Raw genomic sequence first — 20,617 nt, forward strand, 5'->3', positions numbered from 1 at the left:
TTGTGGGGAGGAGGAGGATGGGGAGGGGTGACGGGGAATAGGGTTTGCTTCCTGGTGTGGGGTTTCTACCCGCTTCCACCTCACCCTGGGGTTCCAGTCAGGGGCACCACTCCCCTGAAGTGACTCAAGCCTTGTCGAGTAGGAGGGGCGAAGGGGAGGAGGGTGATGCAGACCACCCAAGTCAGGCCCTGGGGCTGGGGGACACTGAGCTCTTACTTCCCTGGGTGGTGACTCCTATCACCAGTTCCACAGGAGGGGCTGAGACACGGCCTGCCCTGCGCTCGGACCCCAAGACAGGCTCAGAGAGAGTAAGGGGTCTGCCTGAGTCACACAGCAGGGTCAGGGCTTGACTCATAGACTCTGTTTTCATTCCCAGGCAGCACCTGCCCAGCTCTACGGGGCCAAGGAGGGGGAGAGGGCTTCTCTGAGGGTCCCCTCCCAAGGGAGGGGCAAGCCAGGCTTGCCTGTGAGGGCACCACCCCACTTGGAGATGAGCAGGGGCCTGGCCCAGCTGCCCAGCTGTGAGGACAGAGGGTACTAGTGGAAGCAGGAACAGGACGGAAGGCTGGTAGGAGGAAATTCATCACCTCTCCTCTCCCAACCCTACTGTCCCAACCGTATGACTGACACCCACTACCCAGCTCCTTCACTACTAGGGATGCCGCTCTCCTTCCGCTGCCAGCCTTAAGGAGGGGAAAGGAGACAGAGAGAGGGAGGACAGAGACTGCGGGGGACCCTGTCCTCAGGCATGTGGGAACTGTAAAAATAGGAGGGGGTGTTTGCGCCCAGTGTGACTCCCCTCCCCAGAACTACCGACCTCAGAGCCCGGAGGAGCCTCAGGCTGAACCTGTCTAATGATTCATTTTACAGGGATGTGGTGGAGGCCCAGAGAGGAGAGAGGCTTGCTCAAGGTCACACAGCACTGTGTCTGCTGAGCCTATGGAGTGTTTTCTTTGTACAAAGCACTCTTCCACGTGCTTCACACATACTAACTCCAGAATCCTCTGCACAACCCTATGAGGCAGGTGCGCTACTATAATCTCTATTCTACAGATGGGGACACTGAGGCACAGAGAGGTTAAGGAGGTTGCCTGAGGTAACACATCCTGTGAGTGAGGCAGAGCTATCTGGGAGCCCAGGCAGCCTGGCTTCAGAGCCTCGTGCACAACCCCATGCTTTGCTGCCTCTAGCCGGAGTCACCAAGTAGGAGTCTTGGTCTCGCCTTGGCTTCTGCCTGCTGAGTGCCTTCAGTTTGGTCTCTCATGATCTCTGTGCCTTTATTAATGTAATAATAATATTACTATTTGAATTTATCGAAACTTTATGTGGTGCAGGCACTGTGGACTCATGCTTTTCTACATATTACTTCTCAAAATAACCCTATAGAGTATCATACTCCCATCTGCTGATGAGGAAACAGGCCCAGAGAGGTTCATTAACTTGCTCAGGGACGCAGAGCTGATAAGAAACAGCCAGGCCATGACTCTGTCCTGCCCATACAGGGGCCAACCTGAATGAGGGATCCCAGGGTCAGTCGGTCCCAGGAAGGCTGTTCTGTCCAGCCCTTTTCTCCACTTTTGGTTTTGACCTCTTGTCATCTGTGCCCTTCACTGGACCCAGCAGCCCTGCGTGACCTCAGAAGCTGCCCGCCCCCACCCCCCGCTGGCCGGTGACCCTTAAACTCTTCTGCCCTCTTGACACGGCTTTTGCGTCATGTCAGAGAAGCCAGGATCCCCGCACCCAGTCTGGGACACAGTTGGCAGCAGCTGCAGGAAGCAGGACCCACCCAGCATCTCGGGTGTCACTCACAAACCTCCCAGGTGTCCCTACCGGCAGGTGAGGAAACCTCACACACCACCCCCCCCCTTCACCCCCTCGCTCCCTCACTCACACAGTCATTCGTTACTTCCTTTTTTTTTTTTTTTCAAGCTGGGGTCTCACTCAGCCACCTAGGTGGAGTGCAGGGGCGCGATCATAGCTCACTGCAGCCTCCAACTCAAGCGATCAAACAATCCTCCCACCTCAGCCTCCCAAGTAAATAGGACCATGGGTACACACACCCCTGGTTAGTTAGAAAAAAATTTTTTTTTTTTTTTTTTGGTGGAGATGGGGTCTTGCTATGTTGCCAAGGCTGGTTTTGAACTCCTACATCAGCCTCCCAAGTAGCTGGGACTGCAGGTGTGAGCCACTGTGACCTTGGGAGCTCACGGTCTGACTAGGGAGGTAAGAACAGCACCTGGCACCTGGCAAGTGTCAGGGAAACAGGGACAGGAAGAACCCCAGGAGTGGGAAAAGGGGCCACGTGGGGTCTGAGAGGCTGGGAGGCAGAGGCAGGCTGGGAGCTGGGCTGTAAAGACTGGGCCAAGCCTTGGAGAGGTGTGAGGAAGGGGAAGGAAACAAGCATGTGCCGAGCCTTCTGTGCAGGGTTTCTCACCTGTGAGGCACATACATGAATGAGGCGGGTGGACAGACAACTTCTGTGACCTCAGGAGCCCCTTCATCTCCCCGGGCTCGGTTTCCTCAGGCACGGAGACAACCCTGCTGACCTCTTAGGTCGAAGATCAACCTTTGTGCGAACACGTGGACAGCAGAGAACACAGGGTGAGTGCTGTGAGGGCTGGGGAGGCCTTGTATCACTCCTTCACCACTAGGGATGCCTCCCAAAGCATCCTTCAGCCCTCACAGCCAGCCAAGGAAGGGGCTGCCGAGCGCTTATCCCCATTTCAGAGGGAAAAACTCGAGCTCAGACAGATTGGCCTGCCCAGGGTCACACAGCTGACTGGAAGAGGGTCAGTTTGCCTCTCCAGAAGGGGAGGACCAGAGAACTGAGAGAGGAAGGAGGATGAGGAAGAGAAAGGCGAGGGGGTGGCTGAGGTCTCAGGACCTCCCAGCTCTCACAGCTCCCTGCTCAGACTGGCTTCCCTCCCCCTTCCCAGAAAGGAGGAGCCCGCTCTGAACTGCTGCCCCTCACACCTGTCCCCAGGCATCCTTCAACGGGAACATGCTGCTGTGGTCGCCAGCAGGGTGTGGCCTCCTGGGAGGGGCTGTTTGCTTCCGTGTGGGCCAGGTTCGGGGATGGCTTTATGGTGCCATCTGGAAGATGAGGCCTGGGCGGGCCTAGCTGGCATAGGGCCAGGACAGGGAAGGGGGCACCAGGCACAGTGGGGAGCTGCCCCACTCCCCCCAGCTGTTGCTTAGCCCCCAGAGCAGTGCTGTGAGGGTTGGGGAGGTCTTGTATCCCCAGAGGAGGGCGGGGGCCTCAGTGAGCCTAAGTCCAGCATAGTCTGACCCTGTGAAGCAGGAAGTAGCTCCATTTCATGGGTGACAACACTGAGGCCCAGCAGATCAGCAAACTGCCCAAGTTCATACCTGGCAGGTACGAACTCAGGCCAGGTGTAAGTGACATTAGAGCCTATGTCCTACCCACCTCTCAGCACTGCCATACATGGGTGATGGGGCAAAGGGCAGGTCTGGGGCAGAGGACCTAGCCCAGACACCCTGAAGCCTGGAGTAGGGTCTCAGTCTCCTTGGCACTCGGTTTCCTGTGCTGTAGAAGGGGGATAACGTACTACAGCTTCTGGACAGACGGGAGAAAAGTGGAGATTGTATTTGTGCACACTCTCAGGATAGACAGTAGTCCCAGGGACGGATGTGAGGGTGTGAGAGAGGGCTGCTGGTTTTTATCATGGGGATATATATGATACCCCCACAGCGCTCACTGCTGCCACAGGACAAAGTCCTCAGCCAACATCGATGACCCTTGGCTGTAGGATCCAACCCCAACCCCCCACAGCCACTGCCCCTTTCCCGGGGCAGGGGCGGGGGGTTGAGCAATTTACCTCCCGTCTGAGTCTCAGTCTTCTCAAGGGTCAGGTGGGGATGAGCATTCTCTATAGACTGTCCGTGTGAAGCTCCAGGGAGCTCCTGCCTGAGAACACGCATGGCCTGTGGAGGTGAGGCATTAATTCGTGATAACAGCATCAACACCTTCAACAGTGAGTTCATTCCATCTTCCTAAGGGCCTCAGAGGTACTGTGTCCAGAGACAAGGTCGGGAGCTGCAGGACTTGCAGAAGGAGAATTCAGGGAGCCGGCCAGCGTCCTTTCTTCCTCAGCACCCTGGGCGTCTTTCTCCACCAAGAAGGATGCTCAGGGCATAGCGGCTGTGCCCTGGTGGTGAAAGGGTTGCTCGTCCCACATCATTGGTTTGGGGTTAGGGCTGGTTTCCCTCCAAGCCCAGGCAGCTGCCCGGAGGGCCTGTCCTGGGCACGGAATGTTGAGGGGGGGCCCTACCTGCCTTCCCCAGTAGATCTTGGAGTTTACCACTCATCTGCACACCCAGGGCCCACCCAGACCACTAGGGAAAACTGTGAAGGGGCCACAGTCCTGGACTTTTGGCATTTGCTGGGTCTCTGGACCCAGCAGCTCCTCTGAGAAATCCCGGTACTAGGGCAGGACTAGGGCAGGACTCCCCCACAGCCTAGGATCTCTCCTCCCTTCTCCAGGCCTGGGTGAGGCCCCAGGCTGAGGGCCTCGGTCCCTGACATCTGGAGTGTTCCATCGGAGCTGTGATCTGAGGGCTCCTCCCCTGCGCCGTGAGGGTCTACAGCCCTGGGTTCCGGGCCCCTTTCCTGAGGGCTGCCTTCAGTACACATTTCCCGAGTGCTGGCGGCGCGCCTGGTGCTCCCTAGACACCTGCTTTCTCTCTCCCACGCTAAGCTGTTCATCTTCTTGGCACCAAGAGCCTGAAACGATCTTTAGGTTTGGTCTGTGTGCTGCCTGTCTCTCCCCCATCAGAATGTCAGCACCCTGGGGGCAGGGACTAGGCCTGGCTTGTTCGCTGTTGTCTCCAGCTGTGGGCAGTGCTGCCCCTCAAGTCAGCTTCCCAGAGAATCCACACTTGCTTCCGGTCCCTGCTGAGTGGGGGGTGGGGGCGGTAGCAAGGCCCCACCCCTCCGCCCCCCTCTGAGGGATACAATGCGTTGGTGTTCTGAGTTCTCCACCCTCCTCCTTTTTCCTGAGCAACCCTGGCGAGTTTCTGTTACTGGCAACCCCAGCAGGTTAGATAATGAGCTGCCGGCTCCTTACCTAGCTGGGGTGGGTTGAGGGTGGAAGGCCCCAGAGGTGGAGAAAACAGCATGAGTTTTGTTTTTGTTTGTTTGTTTGAGACGGAGTCTCGAGTCTCGCTCTGTTGCCCAGGCTGGAGTGCAATGGCGCGATCTCAGCTCATTGCAACCTCCATCTCCCGGGTTGAAGCTATTCTACCTCATCCTCCCGAGTAGCTGGGATTACAGGCATGCACCACCAAGGCTGGCTAATTTTGTATTTTTAGTAGAGATGGGGTTTCTCCATATTGGTCAGGCTGGTCATGAACTCCCGACCTCAGGCGATCCACCGCCTTGGCCTCCCAAAGTGCTGGGATTACAGGCGTGAGCCACGGTGCCCGGCCAGCATGCAGGTTTTTTTTTCACCAGAAACACGTGCACTTTATTGAATGCCATTGTAGAAAAATGTGTGAGGATAAAGGGCTGACACAGGACTGGGCTCCAGGGCAGGGCAAGGAATGGAAGGTGGAGTATGTGGGATTCAGGTCATGGGCAAAGCTCCTGGCCTGGATGATGCCTCCTGATCGATCGATAGGCTTGGAAGATCAACACTGGGACGACGATGAGCAGAATGCTCATGAGGAGGTCCACAATCAGGGCCCCGTTGTTCAGGCACTTGGCGGTGGAGGCATAGGCCTGGGCCCCAGTCAGGCCGCCAACCATCTTCCTGTCCCTAGACTTCACGGAGTAAGCGAATGCTATGAAGCCCAGGCAGCAAGGGTTCATGAAGAGGGGGTTGAACAGGGACCAGGTGACACGGTCGGGCACGGAGGTCTCGCTGCGGATGTGGATCATGGTGGACAGCGGGGATCAGGTTGTGGGGCGCCCTCAGCACAGCCACCTCGTGCTCCTCCTTGAGCACCTCAGAGTTGGGGGGCTGGCCGTTGCTGACAGGGGAGAAGAACGTTTGGACAGTGTGGTTCGTGGTGTCCAGCGAAGACCAGCGGTGGTCAGTTACTCGGATGGTTCTCAGTGGGCCCTCCCTTCCCCAGTAGTTTCGTTTTCTCAACAGTTTCCTCTTCGTGGCATTTGTCCAGCACGCAGTTTTTAAGATCAGAGATGGAAGAGTACAGCGCATGTGTAGGGAAGAGAGTGCTAGTTGCCTCCCCAGTATCTGTTTTCTTCTTCTGTTTTTAAAAATTATTTATTTTTTTTAGAAATGGGGTCTTGCTCCATTACTCAGGCTGGAGTGCAGTGGCACCATCATGGCTCACTGCAGCCTCTTAATTCCTGGGCTCCAGTGAGCCTCCCGCCTCAGCCTCCTGAGTAGCTGGTACTACAGGCATGTGTCATCCCGTCCCGCTAATTTTTAAATTTTTATTAGGGATGAGGTCTTGCTATGTTGCCCACGCTGGTCTCAAACTCCTGGATTCCAGTGATCCTTCCTCCTCAGCCTCCCAAGTGCTAGGATTACAGGTGTCAGCCACCACACCCGGCCTCCTTTTATGGACATAATGATGACAGCATTTCTTGCAGATAGAAGGAACAAGTAGCCAAGTTCTGGCCCATGGGATATACATGAAAGTCATCAGGTAGGGATTCTAAGGCAGTTCCTTACAAAGGGGGCTGATTCAGTCTTTCTTCTGTGTCTGGAATGGGGATGTGATGTCTGGAGCTGAAGTAGCTGTCTTAAGGATGGAAGCCAGCCCTGTACGTATCCTCAGACTTTACATCTAATGAGGGAAAAATAAATCCCTATCTTGTCTAAGCCACTATCACTCAGGACCATGCTACTTGCAGCTGAATGCAATTCCCAAGTGACTCAAGAGGGTCTGTCAGTATCTCCTTCTTTGCCCTCTCCTTTGCCAAGATAGTCTTAGGTGACCATTTCTCCTTGAGAGGCTTCTGAGAAGCAAACTGAACAAAGGGAAGGGAAGTGGCTGAGATATGGAGCCAACCCTGAGAGGAGGTCCAGAGTACTTAGGAGACAGGTCCTCCAGAGATGACCCAGGCTTCCCACTTAAGTGTCCAGGAAGGGTAGAGGGACCCCAGACTCAGCTCTCATCCACTATTCCCCTCAAAAATAAATTTGCAGGTGAACATGTAACATACGAGGCACAATTAGATCTCCAGTAATGTTACTTATCCTCCCAAGTACACACAGCCAATATTTGAAAATGCTTGATTGGGCATGGTGGCTCATGCCTGTAATTCCAGCACTTTGGCAGGCTGAGGCAGGTGGATCACCCGAGGTCAGGAGTTTGAGACCAGTCTGGCCAACATGGCAAAACGCGGTCTCTACTAAAAATACAAAAATTAGCTGGGTGTGGTGGCACAAGCCTGTAATCCCAGTTACTTGGGAGGCTGAGGCAGGAGAATCACTTGAACCCGGGAGGCAGAGGTTGCAGTGAGCCAAGATCGTGCCATTGCACTCCAGCCTGGGCGACAGAGCATGACTCCAGCTCAAAAAAAAAAAAAAAAAAAAAGAAAAGAAAAGAAAAAAGAAAATGCTCAAATGTCCATAAACCATGCCAGAGTTTTCCTTATTGCCACCCTTGGGTTAGAGCCCTGGACTGAGGCTGTGATGGCCCTGGGGTGAGGGTGATCAGGCCAGAGGCATTACTATGGAACTGTCACGCCCTGTGACCAGACTACAGAAGTGGTCTGTGGCTCCCTATCTCTGGGGAGGGATGGCCACAGAGGCTCCCCCACTGGTAAGGACAGGCCTGCGAGGACAGAGAGGGCTCAGGTGGACAAGGAAGCTCTTTACCTAAACCTCACATCATGTGGGTGAAGAGACAGCCCAGAGAGGGCGAATGGCTCCTTCAAAGTCACACAGCACTAAAGGCAGGACAGGTGCCAGAATGTGTACAAAATCCATAGTTGGCATCTGAATACAACGGACACCTATTTTGCTTTGTTCCGGCTGTTCTTCTTGCCTGAAATGCTCTTCTCCCAGATATCCACAATGATCGCTACCCTCGGCTGCTTCACACACCACCTCAAACATCACCTTCTCAGTGAGGACCTCCCTGACCTCTCATTTAAAGTTGCACTCCTGGCCAGATGTGGTGGCTCACTCCTGTAATCCCAGCACTTTGGGAGGCCGAAGTGGGAGGACTGCTTGAGGCTAAGAGCTGAAGAGCTATCTGGCCAACATAGTGAGAACTCAACTCTGTTTTTATTTTTTTAATTTTATTATTTTTTGAGACGGAGTCTTACTCTAATGTCCAGGTTGCAGTGCAGTGGCGCAATCTCAGCTCACTGCAACCTCCGCCTCCTGGGTTCAAGCGATTCTCCTGCCTCAGCCTCCTGAGTAGCTAGAATTAAAGGTGCGTGCCATCATGCTCAGCTAATTTTGTTATTTTTAGTAGAGATGGGGTTTCACCATGTTGGGCAGGCTGGTCTTGAACTCTTGACCTCAAATGATCTGCCCACCTTGGCCTCCCAAAGTGCTGGGATTACAGGCATGAGCCACCATGACCAGCCCCTGACTCTATTTTTTAAAAAGGTAAAATAAATAATTAAAGTTGCACTCCCAACTCCCCTTTTCTTATCTCCTCTTGTTTCTCCCTAACATCTTTCGTCACCTGATTCACCATGGTTTACTGAACATCAGCTCCATGCTGCAGGGATTTTTTTTTTGTCTGTTTCACTGCTGTATCCCCAGCACCTAGTGCACTACTGGGCACAAGGCAGGTTAAGTCCTCAATATGTATTTATTAACAGAACAAATAAATATCAACCTTCGCCAATAGCGTTACCACAGGTGAAAGGCACAATGAAAATGCTTGAGTGGCTTCTCCTAGTGCAGAAGTGTCCCTGAACGCATAAACCATCCCCATGGACACACTGTGCTCTGTGTGCCCGTCGAGTCCTGTATCCGCTGCCCCAGAACAGGAGCTGCAACCCCTGAGCTCACAGACCTTGCTGATCCTTTATGAACCAATATGCACCCTCAGAAGGGCACAGTTGACAAAACGGGTGCTGCTGTTAGGTTTCTATTCATTGTCAAATACTCAAAAGTAGCTATGAATTCTAAAAGAAAATCTGCTTAGAGAGGAACTGGCAAGACATCTTTGCTCAGGAGTGAGGCCTATAAGGAAAAATGGAATATCCCGCTCTAAAAACTATAAACAAGCCTTGTGTGAAAATGCTTTGTGATGTGCTGTTTCCTATCACAGAATGGAACCTGTGTTTTGATTCCAAGGTTCGCAACACTCTACAAAGCTTAAATTTTCTCTGCTGCTTTCTTTGTAGAAAAAACAAAGGTTGCTTTTCCAAGTCTTTGTGATCGTGGCCCTCTATTACTGTGAGGTATTTACTGGATATTTATGTTATGTAGTGGTCTGAAGTCAGAGAGTTTCAGTCTGGCCACTTAGTGGGTGACCACGGGGCTGAGCATCAGTTTTTCTAACCTAATAAATGGGAATAACCGTGGTACTTACCTTATCAGAATAACAGCTCCTCTTGTGTGAGCTGTTGACCAGGAGGGCACACTCAGGAGCTGCTGGGGCTCTGGCATGCTCTAGATGCTCTAGATCTTGACCTGGGCAATGGTTATGCAGGGCGTGCATAGGAGAGAAGTCATCACGCTGAGCCTGTAAGTTCTGTGTTCTTTACTGTATGTAAATTATACCTCAATCACAAGGAAAAATTAGTTCTTACTTCTGGAGGTTGTGAAGATGGAATAGAAAGAATGTAAACTATGCCTGACTTATGGAAAAAGAGTTTTAAAATGACTCTACAGTGTGAATGTGTGAATGTGTAAGCTTGTGTGTGGTTGGTGTGAGATTATGTGACCCTGTGGGTGTGATGTGTCTGCGTATGAACTAAGGTAACGGTAATGAGTGTGCACCTGGGTGTCAGTATGTGGATGCACATGTATTGCATGTGCCTATGTCCCCATGTGAGCAGTGCACGGAACTGCACAGGTATGCTGGATTACATGCTTGTGAATGGTTGTGTGCACGTGCAGGTAATGTGGAGGCTTCTGTGCTCTGAATCCACATGTTCTACATAAGACAGAGCCTGAATCTCAAGACAGTGGCTCTAGGACCCAGCTGTGCTCCTTACATGAAGTAAAGTAGGGACTGGCTAGCAGCAGGGTGTGTTCCTCGCCTCCCCCTCACCTAGAAGGAAGCAGGAGACTGAAGGCCTGGATAAAGGTTCCCAGCGCCCCCTCCCCTCCCACAGCTGCAAACTCCTCAAAGATGCAAATCACCCTCTCCTCCATGCAAACCAGTCCTGAGAGCCAAGGGTGCTTCCCCTCAGGCCCAACCACCACCACTATGATTGGACCCCACTGGACCCTGGCTGCCCAGCCTGGGGATGGGAGCCAGCTGGAGTCGGTTCCTGTTTCCCAACCAGTCACTGATGTTTTTCCCCCTGGGGTGCCTTGGCTCTCCCTGCTGGCTCAGGTGTAGAGAAAGCCTGGGCTAGGAGTGGTCCACACAGACTGTGGGACTCTGGGGAAGGTAGTGCTGTCTCATCTTTGGGGATGCTCTCAATGGCGACTACCATCCCAAAGCACTGGGGCAAAGCCTGGCTCTCCCAGACCCTCCTGCCTGGCATATTCGTTGTGGGCCTCACTCACAGGACACTTAGCCTGGATTCCCTATTGGTGCTCACTTTTCCCATCTCCTAGGTCCTATCTCCCCATCAGAAACATGTTTCTTCATCAGCCCTGGATGACGTACATCACAGGACCCAGCAGGGGTTCAACACAGAGATTCCCTCCCAACCCACCCTGACAACTCCTGCAAACCCACCACCTCTCTGCAGGCATCCCCGACCCCAAGCTTTCAGTGGCCAGATCTCGGCTCACTGCAAGCTCCGCCTCCCGGGTTCCCGCCATTCTCCTGCCTCAGCCTCCCGAGTAGCTGGGACTATAGGCGCCGCCACCTCGCCCGGCTAGTTTTTTGTATTTTTTAGTAGAGACGGGGTTTCACTGTGTTAGCCAGGATGGTCTCGATCTCCTGACCTCGTGATCCGCCCATCTCGGCCTCCCAAAGTGCTGGGATTACAGGCTTGAGCCACCGCGCCCGGCCGGATGGTTTTAATTCTTATGACACTTCTGGGGTAGAAACTATCCTCATTTTACAGATTAGGACATTGAAGTTCTGAAGCCTACATATACTGACCACAGTCACATGGCTGATAAACAGCAGAGCCTAGATTCAGACTGAAGCTCACCGACCTGGGTGGAGGGCAGAGGCAACACTCGCCCTTGAGGGGTGGGAATTTGGGAAATCCTTGCAGGGGAGGCCAGGCCAGGGCAGTGTTCATCCTTTCCAGGTGAGGTCTGGGCCCCATGGCACCCTCTGCTGGCCATAAACACACCCCCACACCAGCTGAGGCGGCCACGTTCCTAGCACCCCAAGGACCACTCATGCTCCCACAACGTGCATCAGCAGCCACAGCCTGAGACAAGGATTTCCTCATAGCTCGGCTGAAATTCCTCCCTGGCCCTTGCTGTGTCCCACTGCCCCATGACTGAGGTGGGAATAAGGTGCAGAGGGGGATGCCTTGGCTGCTCAGAGGCACTGAGCCGTGGCACCCCAGCCCATCAGGGATCCAGGGTGTCTCGATTGTTAACCAGGGCGGGGGCTTGGTGCAGGTGAACATGGCCCCTGCAGGGCTTCTTTTCTTAGGCCCCAAGGCAGACACAGTCCCCCTCTTTTCTCAGGCTTCTCCCTCACAGCCCAGCAGGAGGAATTTCTAGGATTTGGCTCCAGGGCCCCAGACTGGAGCTTGGGAGGAAGGACCACAGGAATTAAACTAGGCCCTACTGGGGCTGTGGTTCCACTCCTCCCTGCCCTTGCAGCCTGGTTCCTGGGTGGGGTCACCCCTGGCCTGGACACCATCCATTCCCTCATCCACTCCATAACCATCCGCTGTGACCAGCAGGGAGTGGGTGGGGGCACAAGAGTCTAAGGAAAAGGACAGAAGAGACGTCAACTGCAGTCAACAGAGCTCTGAGTCTGAGGAGAGGTCTTCTTGGTCAGAGAAGATCCTTGCAGAAGGAATTGGGGCAAAAAGTAGGCTTTGAGGGAGCAACAGATAAGGTCCAACGTTTCACTCCTTTGATAACCTCAACCAGTGCCGAGGTTTTAAATTCCATCTCGCTCTGAGGACTCCCCCACCCCGCCTCTAAGCTGCAGCCTTGTGTATCCACACTGCCAGCCCGGCCCCTTCCTTGAATGCCTGCTGAGCATCTCACACTGAACAAGTCCAAAAAGAATTCCTGATTTCTCCCCTCAAGTCTGCTCCCCATGTGGTCCTGCCTCTTAGCTAACAGTAACTTGTCAATCTAGTAAGTAGATCTTAGTTGCTTGGGCCCAAATCTCAGGGGTCATTTCTCTCTCTCTCTGCTCCTCTACATCTAACCCATCAGCAAATACTGTTGGCTTCACTTTCAAAACGTAATGAGGATCCAACCACTTCTCACCTCCTTCGCTGTCACTCCCCAGGAACCACCTTACTAGTTTATTTGCACCTACCCTTTCCTCCACAGTTTATCCTCAACACAGCAGCTAGGGGGATTCCAGATGTACTCCTCCCTCTGCTCACAAACCTGCAATGGCTCCCATCTCACCCAGGATGAAAGCCACGGCCACTTCAGTCACCTCAAGACCCCACACAATCTGACCTCTTCAGCGCTCTAACCTCATCTCCTGGCCCTACCCAGGACCTCTGCACCTGCGGTGCTCTGCCTACTCCAGGTATTCATAAGGCTTAGTCTCTGCGTGTTAGGTAAGGCTTCCCCAACTGTCCTGTATGAAATAGTTATCCTCTCTCCCTCATCAGAACTCCTATCCTTTTTCTCCACAGTACCTGTCACCTCCTGACATACTACATGTGTGTTCCTTGTGTGTCTACTCCAACGAGAACACAGCTCCATGACGGCAGGGTGTTTTCTTTTTTGGTTCCTGCTACATCCCAAGCACCTGGAATAGTGCCTAGCACATAAATGATGTTCAATAAGTGAATGAAGTAACAAAGTGCCAAGGAGCAAGGGTGGCAGAGCTCTCCCAGGCTGGGCTGGGGCAATAACTGGGAAGCCCCTATTCTCCGAGGCACTGATCTCCTCTCGGCCTCTCCAGTACACTGACCTCTCCCATCTTCCTGTAGGCTGTTTCCTCCAGCTCTGTCCCATCCTCCCATTCCTCAGGTCTCAGCTTCAGTGTCATGTCTTCAGAGACGTCTCCTAGACACCCTTGGACTAAGTTAAGGTCTACTCCATGCTCCCCAAGGCAGCTTTACTGCCACTTGTACAGGACTCCAGACACTTAGAGATGTTAGTTGCTCACAAACTGAGCACCAGGCTTATCTGCTCTTGATTGCCTCATCTGGACGGCTGTGGATTAAATTAGGTGATTCATATTCATAAACTGTTTAACAGGAATCGGCCAATAATGGTCAGGCAATATTGCCACAATTACAGTGGATACTCAGACATTTGTTGTTTGTGACAGAAGGGCAGCACACCAGAAATCATGATTAAGTCAAAAATCACAGCCTGAATCAACCCTGGGAAATGCTGGGGAACCACTGCTCACATTTTAAACATTACTGTTCCCGATGACTTCGGCTCCTTTAAGTCCTAATGGGCCTGGCCAACATATCCCTGGCTAGTATCCCACAGGCTGGGTGGATTTTGGGGTGTGGGGTGGGGGCTGGACCTCCCGTGTGGTTGGACCAGCAGCATCCATGAGAGCTTGCTAGAAATGCGGCATCTTGCTCCCTTCCCTAAGACCTGTTAAATCAGAATCCGCATTTTCACACATTCAAGATTGGAAAGCATTTCCCCAGATCACAGTGTCTCAGAACTAAGGGCTAAAAAGGATATATATAGGTATTTTTTAAGTTTCAGGTTCTGGTTTCTCTACTAATACATCTTCAGTCACGCTGACTGGCCAGAATCCATTCTCTGAACACTCTAGACCACCGAACTCACATATATTCTCTCCTATCTCTAAGCAGTCTTGCCTGCTCCTTCCCCATTTCCAAAATCTGGGGCTGCCACGAGTGCCCTCAGTACCTATCCTCTTGGCAACCAGACAGGGCTGGGCACCAGGTGACGTCAGGGAAATGGCTGGGTCACAGCAAGCAGGTGGCCTTCTCAGGAACCTGCGTGAGAAGAGCCTGAGGGAGGGACCTTCTCAGGAACAGGGTGGGAAGCACCCTGATACGGTCTGGGCTGAGGCACAGAGGAGACTTGAGAGTGCCTGTTTGCTCTGCCAGAAGGGCTGGGCCCAGACCACTGCAATTGCTTCCCTGCCATCTCCAGACTCAGCTGAGAGCCCCCTCCCTGTCACCCAGCCCCCGTGGGAATGGCTCAGGCCAGGAGCTACCATCAAACTAGCTCCTTTCTCCCAGGGCCTAGTGACTCCTTGACAGGTTACAGCCCCAAAGACAAACAGATTCTGCCAAGCAAATAACTGTTCAGCAGTGGAGGTGTTGGGGAAGGCCTAGGAGTGGGTCTGAAGTTGCCAGAAGACCCAGGTGAAGTGGGGGGTGGGCTCCCCTGCAGAGAACTAAACAGCTGTGGGCACCTGGAAGGAAGCAGGATGCAGGTACGCTGTCACGGGTGAGGGCACTCACCCCAGGGGTCTCTGGGCCAGTCTCCCAGGCTCTTTCACTCTGGGCTCTGTATCAGCGTGCTCCCTGAGAAAGAAGAGCTTGCATTCAGGCCCATGGGGCAGGGAACCAAACAATGCTTGCTGGCTGATCAGTGCTAACTTGGCTGATACTTATTTGTGCTGGAGATACAGTAGTGATCAACAGAGGCATGGCACCCTGGTGACCTACAGGTCATTTGGAGGCAGGTGCCTTACCTTCCTGGTCACTGGGCACCAGAAAGCACAGGAGATCCCATTATAAACCCAGGACTAATTTCCCAAACATATGATGAACCTCAGCGTCTCAGTTTTCCCATCTGCAAAAGGGAAAGGCCCAGAGGCCAAACAGTACCCATCACGGAGCCATTATGGGGCCACACAAGTTTACAGGAGGCTTGAGGGTTCAATAAAACTCACCAACACACATGAAAACAGTTTTTTTTTTTTTTTTGGTGTGTGTGTTAATTTAATCATACAAATATTCATTTATACAATAAGGAAAAACCTCCTCATCTTTATCTCCTCCTAGGCACCATGAGGCCCCACCACAAACATCCAGCTAGCTTTCTACACACACCACTGTCCAGGTGGGAAGGGCAGCCACTGCTGCTCCTGCATTCACCCAAGGAAACAAAGGAAAAGTGCGGTGAGGCGGGGTGGGGTGGGGAATCAGCTTGCACTTCTGAGCCCTGGCAACCCTACCATCCTCTCCTGCTGGGCTCAGATTGAATTTGGGGAGGTATTTATTCTCATGCCCATTTCCCACCATGACCACCCTCAGGCCACACCAGCTGTTTGGTGAGGTTCTCTCCAGGCTGGAAGTAACTTTGATGGGCTTAAGGTTACAGCCAGTCCTTATGGGGGAGAGAAGGCTGACTGCTTCTTGTAGAAAAACGCCCCAAATTCAACTGTCCTCATGGCAAAAAGAAAAAAGGCATGCACACGTGCACATCCATCCACACACACACACCTCACTCCATGCACACTGACAGATTCTTCCCAAGTCTGAACCCCTCTGTCTCCCCAACTGGGTTCAGACACCTAACCATGGTGTCTGCCTCACCTCCTGGGTGCCACACGCAGGTGGTCCCGCCCAGAGGTGGCCTGCCACTTGGTGAAGATTCTAAGAGGAGCAGGGACTATTGGGGCTGAGAGGTAGCCACTACCACCCCACTAGGCAGGGGAGCAGAGAGGGGCTCTAGGCATTGCTCTGAACCCATACCAGTGAGGAGAAAGAGAATGAAAGCTACTGATACCCTCCCTGGGCTGGGGAAGCCATGGACCCCTCTGCCTGCACTCCATGACTTGCACTTACTCTGGCCCTCTGCAAGGAGCTCACCTCACCTCCAAGGATGTGCACATAAATGGTTTGTTCTTGGGAAGGGAGACAAGGTGCTTGGGACGTTTAACTTGCCAAGTGTGGTTGCCTAGAAGCAAGAGGAAGAGCAAGACGACTCTGGCAGACCCAGACCCACTGATGGTGGCCCATGAAGCCCCTGCTGGGAAACTGGGAAGGGGCACCCAGTGTTGGGCAGATGAGGAAGTCAGGAAAGCAGGGGTTGTGAAGCCTCCCACAATTCTGCCAGGGACAGTGGAGATGTGCTGCTTCAAGGCTTCTAAGCAGTAAGAACAGCTGGGCATGCATGGGGTCCAGGGAGGCAGTGTCTCAGGAGACTGGTACCAGCAGCAGCAGTCTGGGCCTAATGAGGCCCTCAGACAAAAAGCCATCCTGAGGCCTGTGGCGCGGGCACCTGGCAGAGACTTCCCTCTGCTCTGCTAGGGAATGGAACACTCCCATGCACACAGGAAGTAGGTGCTCCAGAGTAAGCTCTAGTCGAGTCCCAGACCCAGCTGTACCACGCTTCTCAGCAGGCTGGCTCCACCCACCCCCAGGGCTTCTCCAGTGGAATAAAGTTTATGCCCCCTTTTATTTTGGGGGGGAGTGGGGAGGTGAAGAGGGAATTTCACACAAGCTTTTCTCCCACAATCAAGCTTTAAAAAAACAACAGTCTCAGAAGAGGATGAGGAGGAACAAACAACACACATTTTTTGGAACTCAGACACCCAGACAGAAACAGGCAGGCAGACCCTCACCCACACCCAGGCTATATGACTCCTTGCAGCCACTCATCACCTGGTCTCCCTGCCTGTCTCATACCCTCACCTACCACCCAGCTGGATGGGGGTGTGGTAACAGGCAGGTGACCCTGCAACAGCACCCTGGATCCATATCCCTGGCTCTCAAACCAACTAAGACTTGAGGGAAGGAGGGGGGTGAGAAGAGAAGAGGGACTTTGCATATTCTTGTATCTTTGGCAGACAGCTGTTCTAGCCTGGTTCAAGCTTCCCATGGAGATATCCACATCTCAACCTGCTCAGAATCCACAGGATGCCAGGGGGGCCACCTGCCTGAGTGAGCAGCCAGCCAATCAGCCTCTTGCTTCAGCTGGGCTGCCACTTGCCCACCTCCCAGCCAATAACCTAGCATCCTGGCAGGGAGGCAGGGCTGTGGAGGTCCTCTCATTTCCATCTAAATGTGGTCTCCAAGATCAAGTAGTCAGTGGCTGGCCCTTCCCCATGACAGATTCCCCTTTTGGGGCTGTATTTTCCAACCTCTACAGCTCAGCCTCCACTAACAAGTTGTGAAAATATCACAGAGGACAACTGAAGGGAAACAGGGAAAGGAGTTGTGTGACAACAGAGAAGCATGGGCCACCTTCAAGCTTGCCTGCTGCACACCTGCTGGCGAGTTGCACCAACACCCGTGCGTGCACACGTGGTGCATACGTATAACCAGCACAGAGGCACTGTTCCCAGAGCAAATGGGAAGCTACTGCATGAAGAATCCAAAAGAGCAGTAAGCATGATGGCATTTCTCTCTGCCAAGAGAAACATGGAAGAAAAGCAATCTGAATTGTTACAAGGGTGTGCAGAAGGACACCTCTCGGGCTTAGAAAACCCCACGTCACCCGAGATCTATCCTCAAGGCTTCCTCTCCTGGCCACACAGGGAAGTTTGGTCTTCAGAGAGGTTCTGATGCTAACAAGCCACAGGGTTGATGAATACAAATGTCAAAGGTGTAAATCAACAGAAGATTAAGAGAAAAGAAGAGGAAAAGGGTGATAACTCATTGGCTGATGCCATTAAAAACAAATGGGGTCAGAGACTTCTGGAGTCATGTGGCACGGCAGATGTACTCCTGTAGCACTGATCCGCAGAGTCCTCAAACATGCCACGCCAACTTTTCACCTGAATCTCTTCCAGAGCAAGCACTATTCTATAAAGAATATGTTATCCCTTATTTAAAAAAAGAAAAGTGGGGAAAGAGGGAAAAAAATTAACATGTGCTCAAAACTACAACCTCTCTGTAGGCAAAATAATTTTTGTTTAAAAAGATGGCTTTTTTCCCCCATTTTAAACTTTTTCCCCCTTCCCGAGTGACCTAATGACTTGTTAGACTGATGCCTATAACAAAACCCAAAGTGGCTGCATGGATTTCTTCTTGGTAGCCTCAACACCATTCCTGTGATTCAGCATTCACACATGCATACTGAGTTTACTCAAAACTAGTCTGTTCTGCTTCTTCCTCTTCTTCCGGGATGAGAGGGGGTCAGAGCCAGGGGTCTGTGCGATGTGGTCTGCAATCCAGAGGAACCCCTTGCCCTAACCCCCCAAAGTCAGGCCTTCTGTCTTTTGTTAATTTTTCTTCTTGCTGACACCCGTTTAAGACTGGCCGAAGGGGTAAGGCCCATGGAGCCCCTGGAAGAGAGTGAAGATAGTCAGTGATGGTAGACATAGCAGTGCAACTTGACAACCAAACCAAGTGCAAGAATCTCTGGTTCCCAGTGAGTCATAAGGAAGCCCCAATTCACAGACAAGGCCTGAGGGCCTTTGCCATATAAAACCTCAGCATGTCAAAGATCAGTACATTTCAAGTTGCTAAGTTTCTCACTGAATCACACCATCCAAAGAGAGGGGACGGTAGAGAGAGAATTCCCCAGTCTTTCAGATGGTAGATCAGTCAATGCCAACCTTCCTTCACCCAGGCCACAGAGCTTTCCTATTTTCTTCTTGACAAAAGTGTCTCAACCACTCTGCTAAAGATCCTTATATGCCATTCTATGCACCTTAACTTCAGATGTAAGGCTACTGCTAGCTAACAACACATATATCAGCAAAAACACAGAAACAGCAACTATTTATTTAGCACCTAGGTCCCAGGCACAGTACCAGGGGCTAATCCTACATTGCCTTTAATCCTCACCTCTGCCCTAAAAGCCAGGTGAGTATTATAACACCTGTTTCACTGATACCCATTTTACTGCAGAGACTAAGACTTGTTCAAGGTCATGTGGTTAGGCCAAGTGCGGTGGCTCACGCCTATAATCCCAGGACCTTGTAAGGCCAAGGTAGGAGGATCACTTGACCCCAGGAGCTCGAGACTAGCCTAGACAACGTAGTCAGAACCCATGCCTATAAAATTTTTTAAAAAAATTAGCCAGGCGTGGTGGCACATGTCTATGGTCCCAGCTACTTGGGAGGCTGAGGTGGGAAGATTACTTGAACCTGGAAGGTCGAAGCTGCAATAAGCCATGATTACGCGACTGCACCACTCCAGGCTGGGCAACAGAGCGAAATCCTGTCTCAGTTTTTTTTTTTTTTTTGAGATGGAATCTTGCTCTGTCGCCCCGGCTGGAGTGCAGTGGTGCGATCTTGGCTCACTGCAAGCTCCGCCTCCCAGGTTCACACCATTCTCCTGCCTCAGCCTCCCGTGTAGCTGGGACTACAGGCGCCCGCCAACACGCCCAGCTAATCTTTTGTATTTTTAGTACAGACGGGGTTTCACCGTATTAGCCAGGATGGTCTTGATCTCCCGACCTCGTGATCCGCCTCTGTCGGCCTCCCAAAGTGCTGGGATTACAGGTGTGAGACACTGTGTCCAGCCAATCCTGTCTTTTTTTTTTTAAAAAAATCACGTGGTAAGAGGCAGAGCCAAGATTCAAAACCAAATCTGATGGACTGCAGTATTACTTCTCCCCAAACTAGCTCTCCCTTGCCACATGATAAGGTTTATTCCAACTTGCCAAAGGCACTTTCTGTGCTGCTTGGCTGAGCGGAAGAGGCTTCACAGTCTTGCTTCCCCTCATAAGAATGAGACACCAAGATATGCCAACATCAAAAGCAGCTGCACGAACCATGAACATGCTGGACCATGACGTGTGCTTCCTCCCCAATCCCTGCTTTCTGTTTTTCCATATAAAGCCTCCCAAAACCAGAAGTACGTCTCTAGTTGCTTGGTGGTATCACTAAACTCAACAAAAAATCCTGAGGAGATGATTTGGGGAACGGACAGGCCAACACCAATGGGGCATCCACTACGTGCCAGGTGCTACAGCAGCACCTAACACGTTCTCTTTAACCCTCACAAAGATCCAAGGAGACAAGTATGGTCTCAAAGCTCAGAGAGGGGAGGCAACCTGATTAAGGGAACAGCACTGGTGAGGGAAGCAGCTGGCATTTGTCAAAATGCCACATGGCTGTCAGCCCGAGCCAGCCATGCCTCTAGCAGACGAGCTATGGCTCCAACCATCTCAGCAGCCACAGCATCCACTCACTCAAGCAAGTGTGGGCTGGGGCAGCAAAGGGCTCTCAGATTCCATTTTGCAAGGCCTAGTAGGGGGGTAACATACATCAGAGGTATCAAGTTGGTGCAAAAGTAATTGCAGTTTTTGCCATTATTTTTATTTTTATTTTTTTCGAGACAGAGTCAAGTGCTGGGATTACAGGCATGAGCCACCATGTCTGGCTTTTGCCATTACTTTTAATGGCAAAAAACGCACTAACTTTTTCACCAACCCAATAGAAAGTGAAGCAGCTGAAAACAAGCTGCCCTGACTCAGCAGCTCCCAACAATAATCATTCATCTGGAACTACCCAAGAAAAGCAACAA

General features: G+C 52.2%; 1 protein-coding gene and 1 pseudogene across 2 annotated transcripts in view; both read right to left on the reverse strand.

Annotated features, from left to right (window-relative positions):
• Positions 1–5,369: 5,369 nt before the first annotated feature.
• Positions 5,370–6,315, reverse strand: LOC101010091 (annotated as a pseudogene).
• Positions 6,316–15,102: 8,787 nt separating this feature from the next.
• ILRUN (inflammation and lipid regulator with UBA-like and NBR1-like domains) overlaps positions 15,103–20,617 on the reverse strand; it is a 114,742-nt gene continuing 109,227 nt past the window's right edge. For both annotated transcript variants that reach the window (XM_017957817.2, XM_017957816.2), the window contains one exon: positions 15,103–18,426. In XM_017957817.2, coding sequence (XP_017813306.1) covers positions 18,391–18,426 — 36 coding nt within the window. In that variant the 3' untranslated portion in view covers positions 15,103–18,390. The remainder of the gene's footprint in view (positions 18,427–20,617) is intronic.

This window comes from Papio anubis, chromosome 6, assembly GCF_008728515.1.
Source record: "Papio anubis isolate 15944 chromosome 6, Panubis1.0, whole genome shotgun sequence".
Lineage (NCBI taxonomy): Eukaryota > Metazoa > Chordata > Mammalia > Primates > Cercopithecidae > Papio > Papio anubis.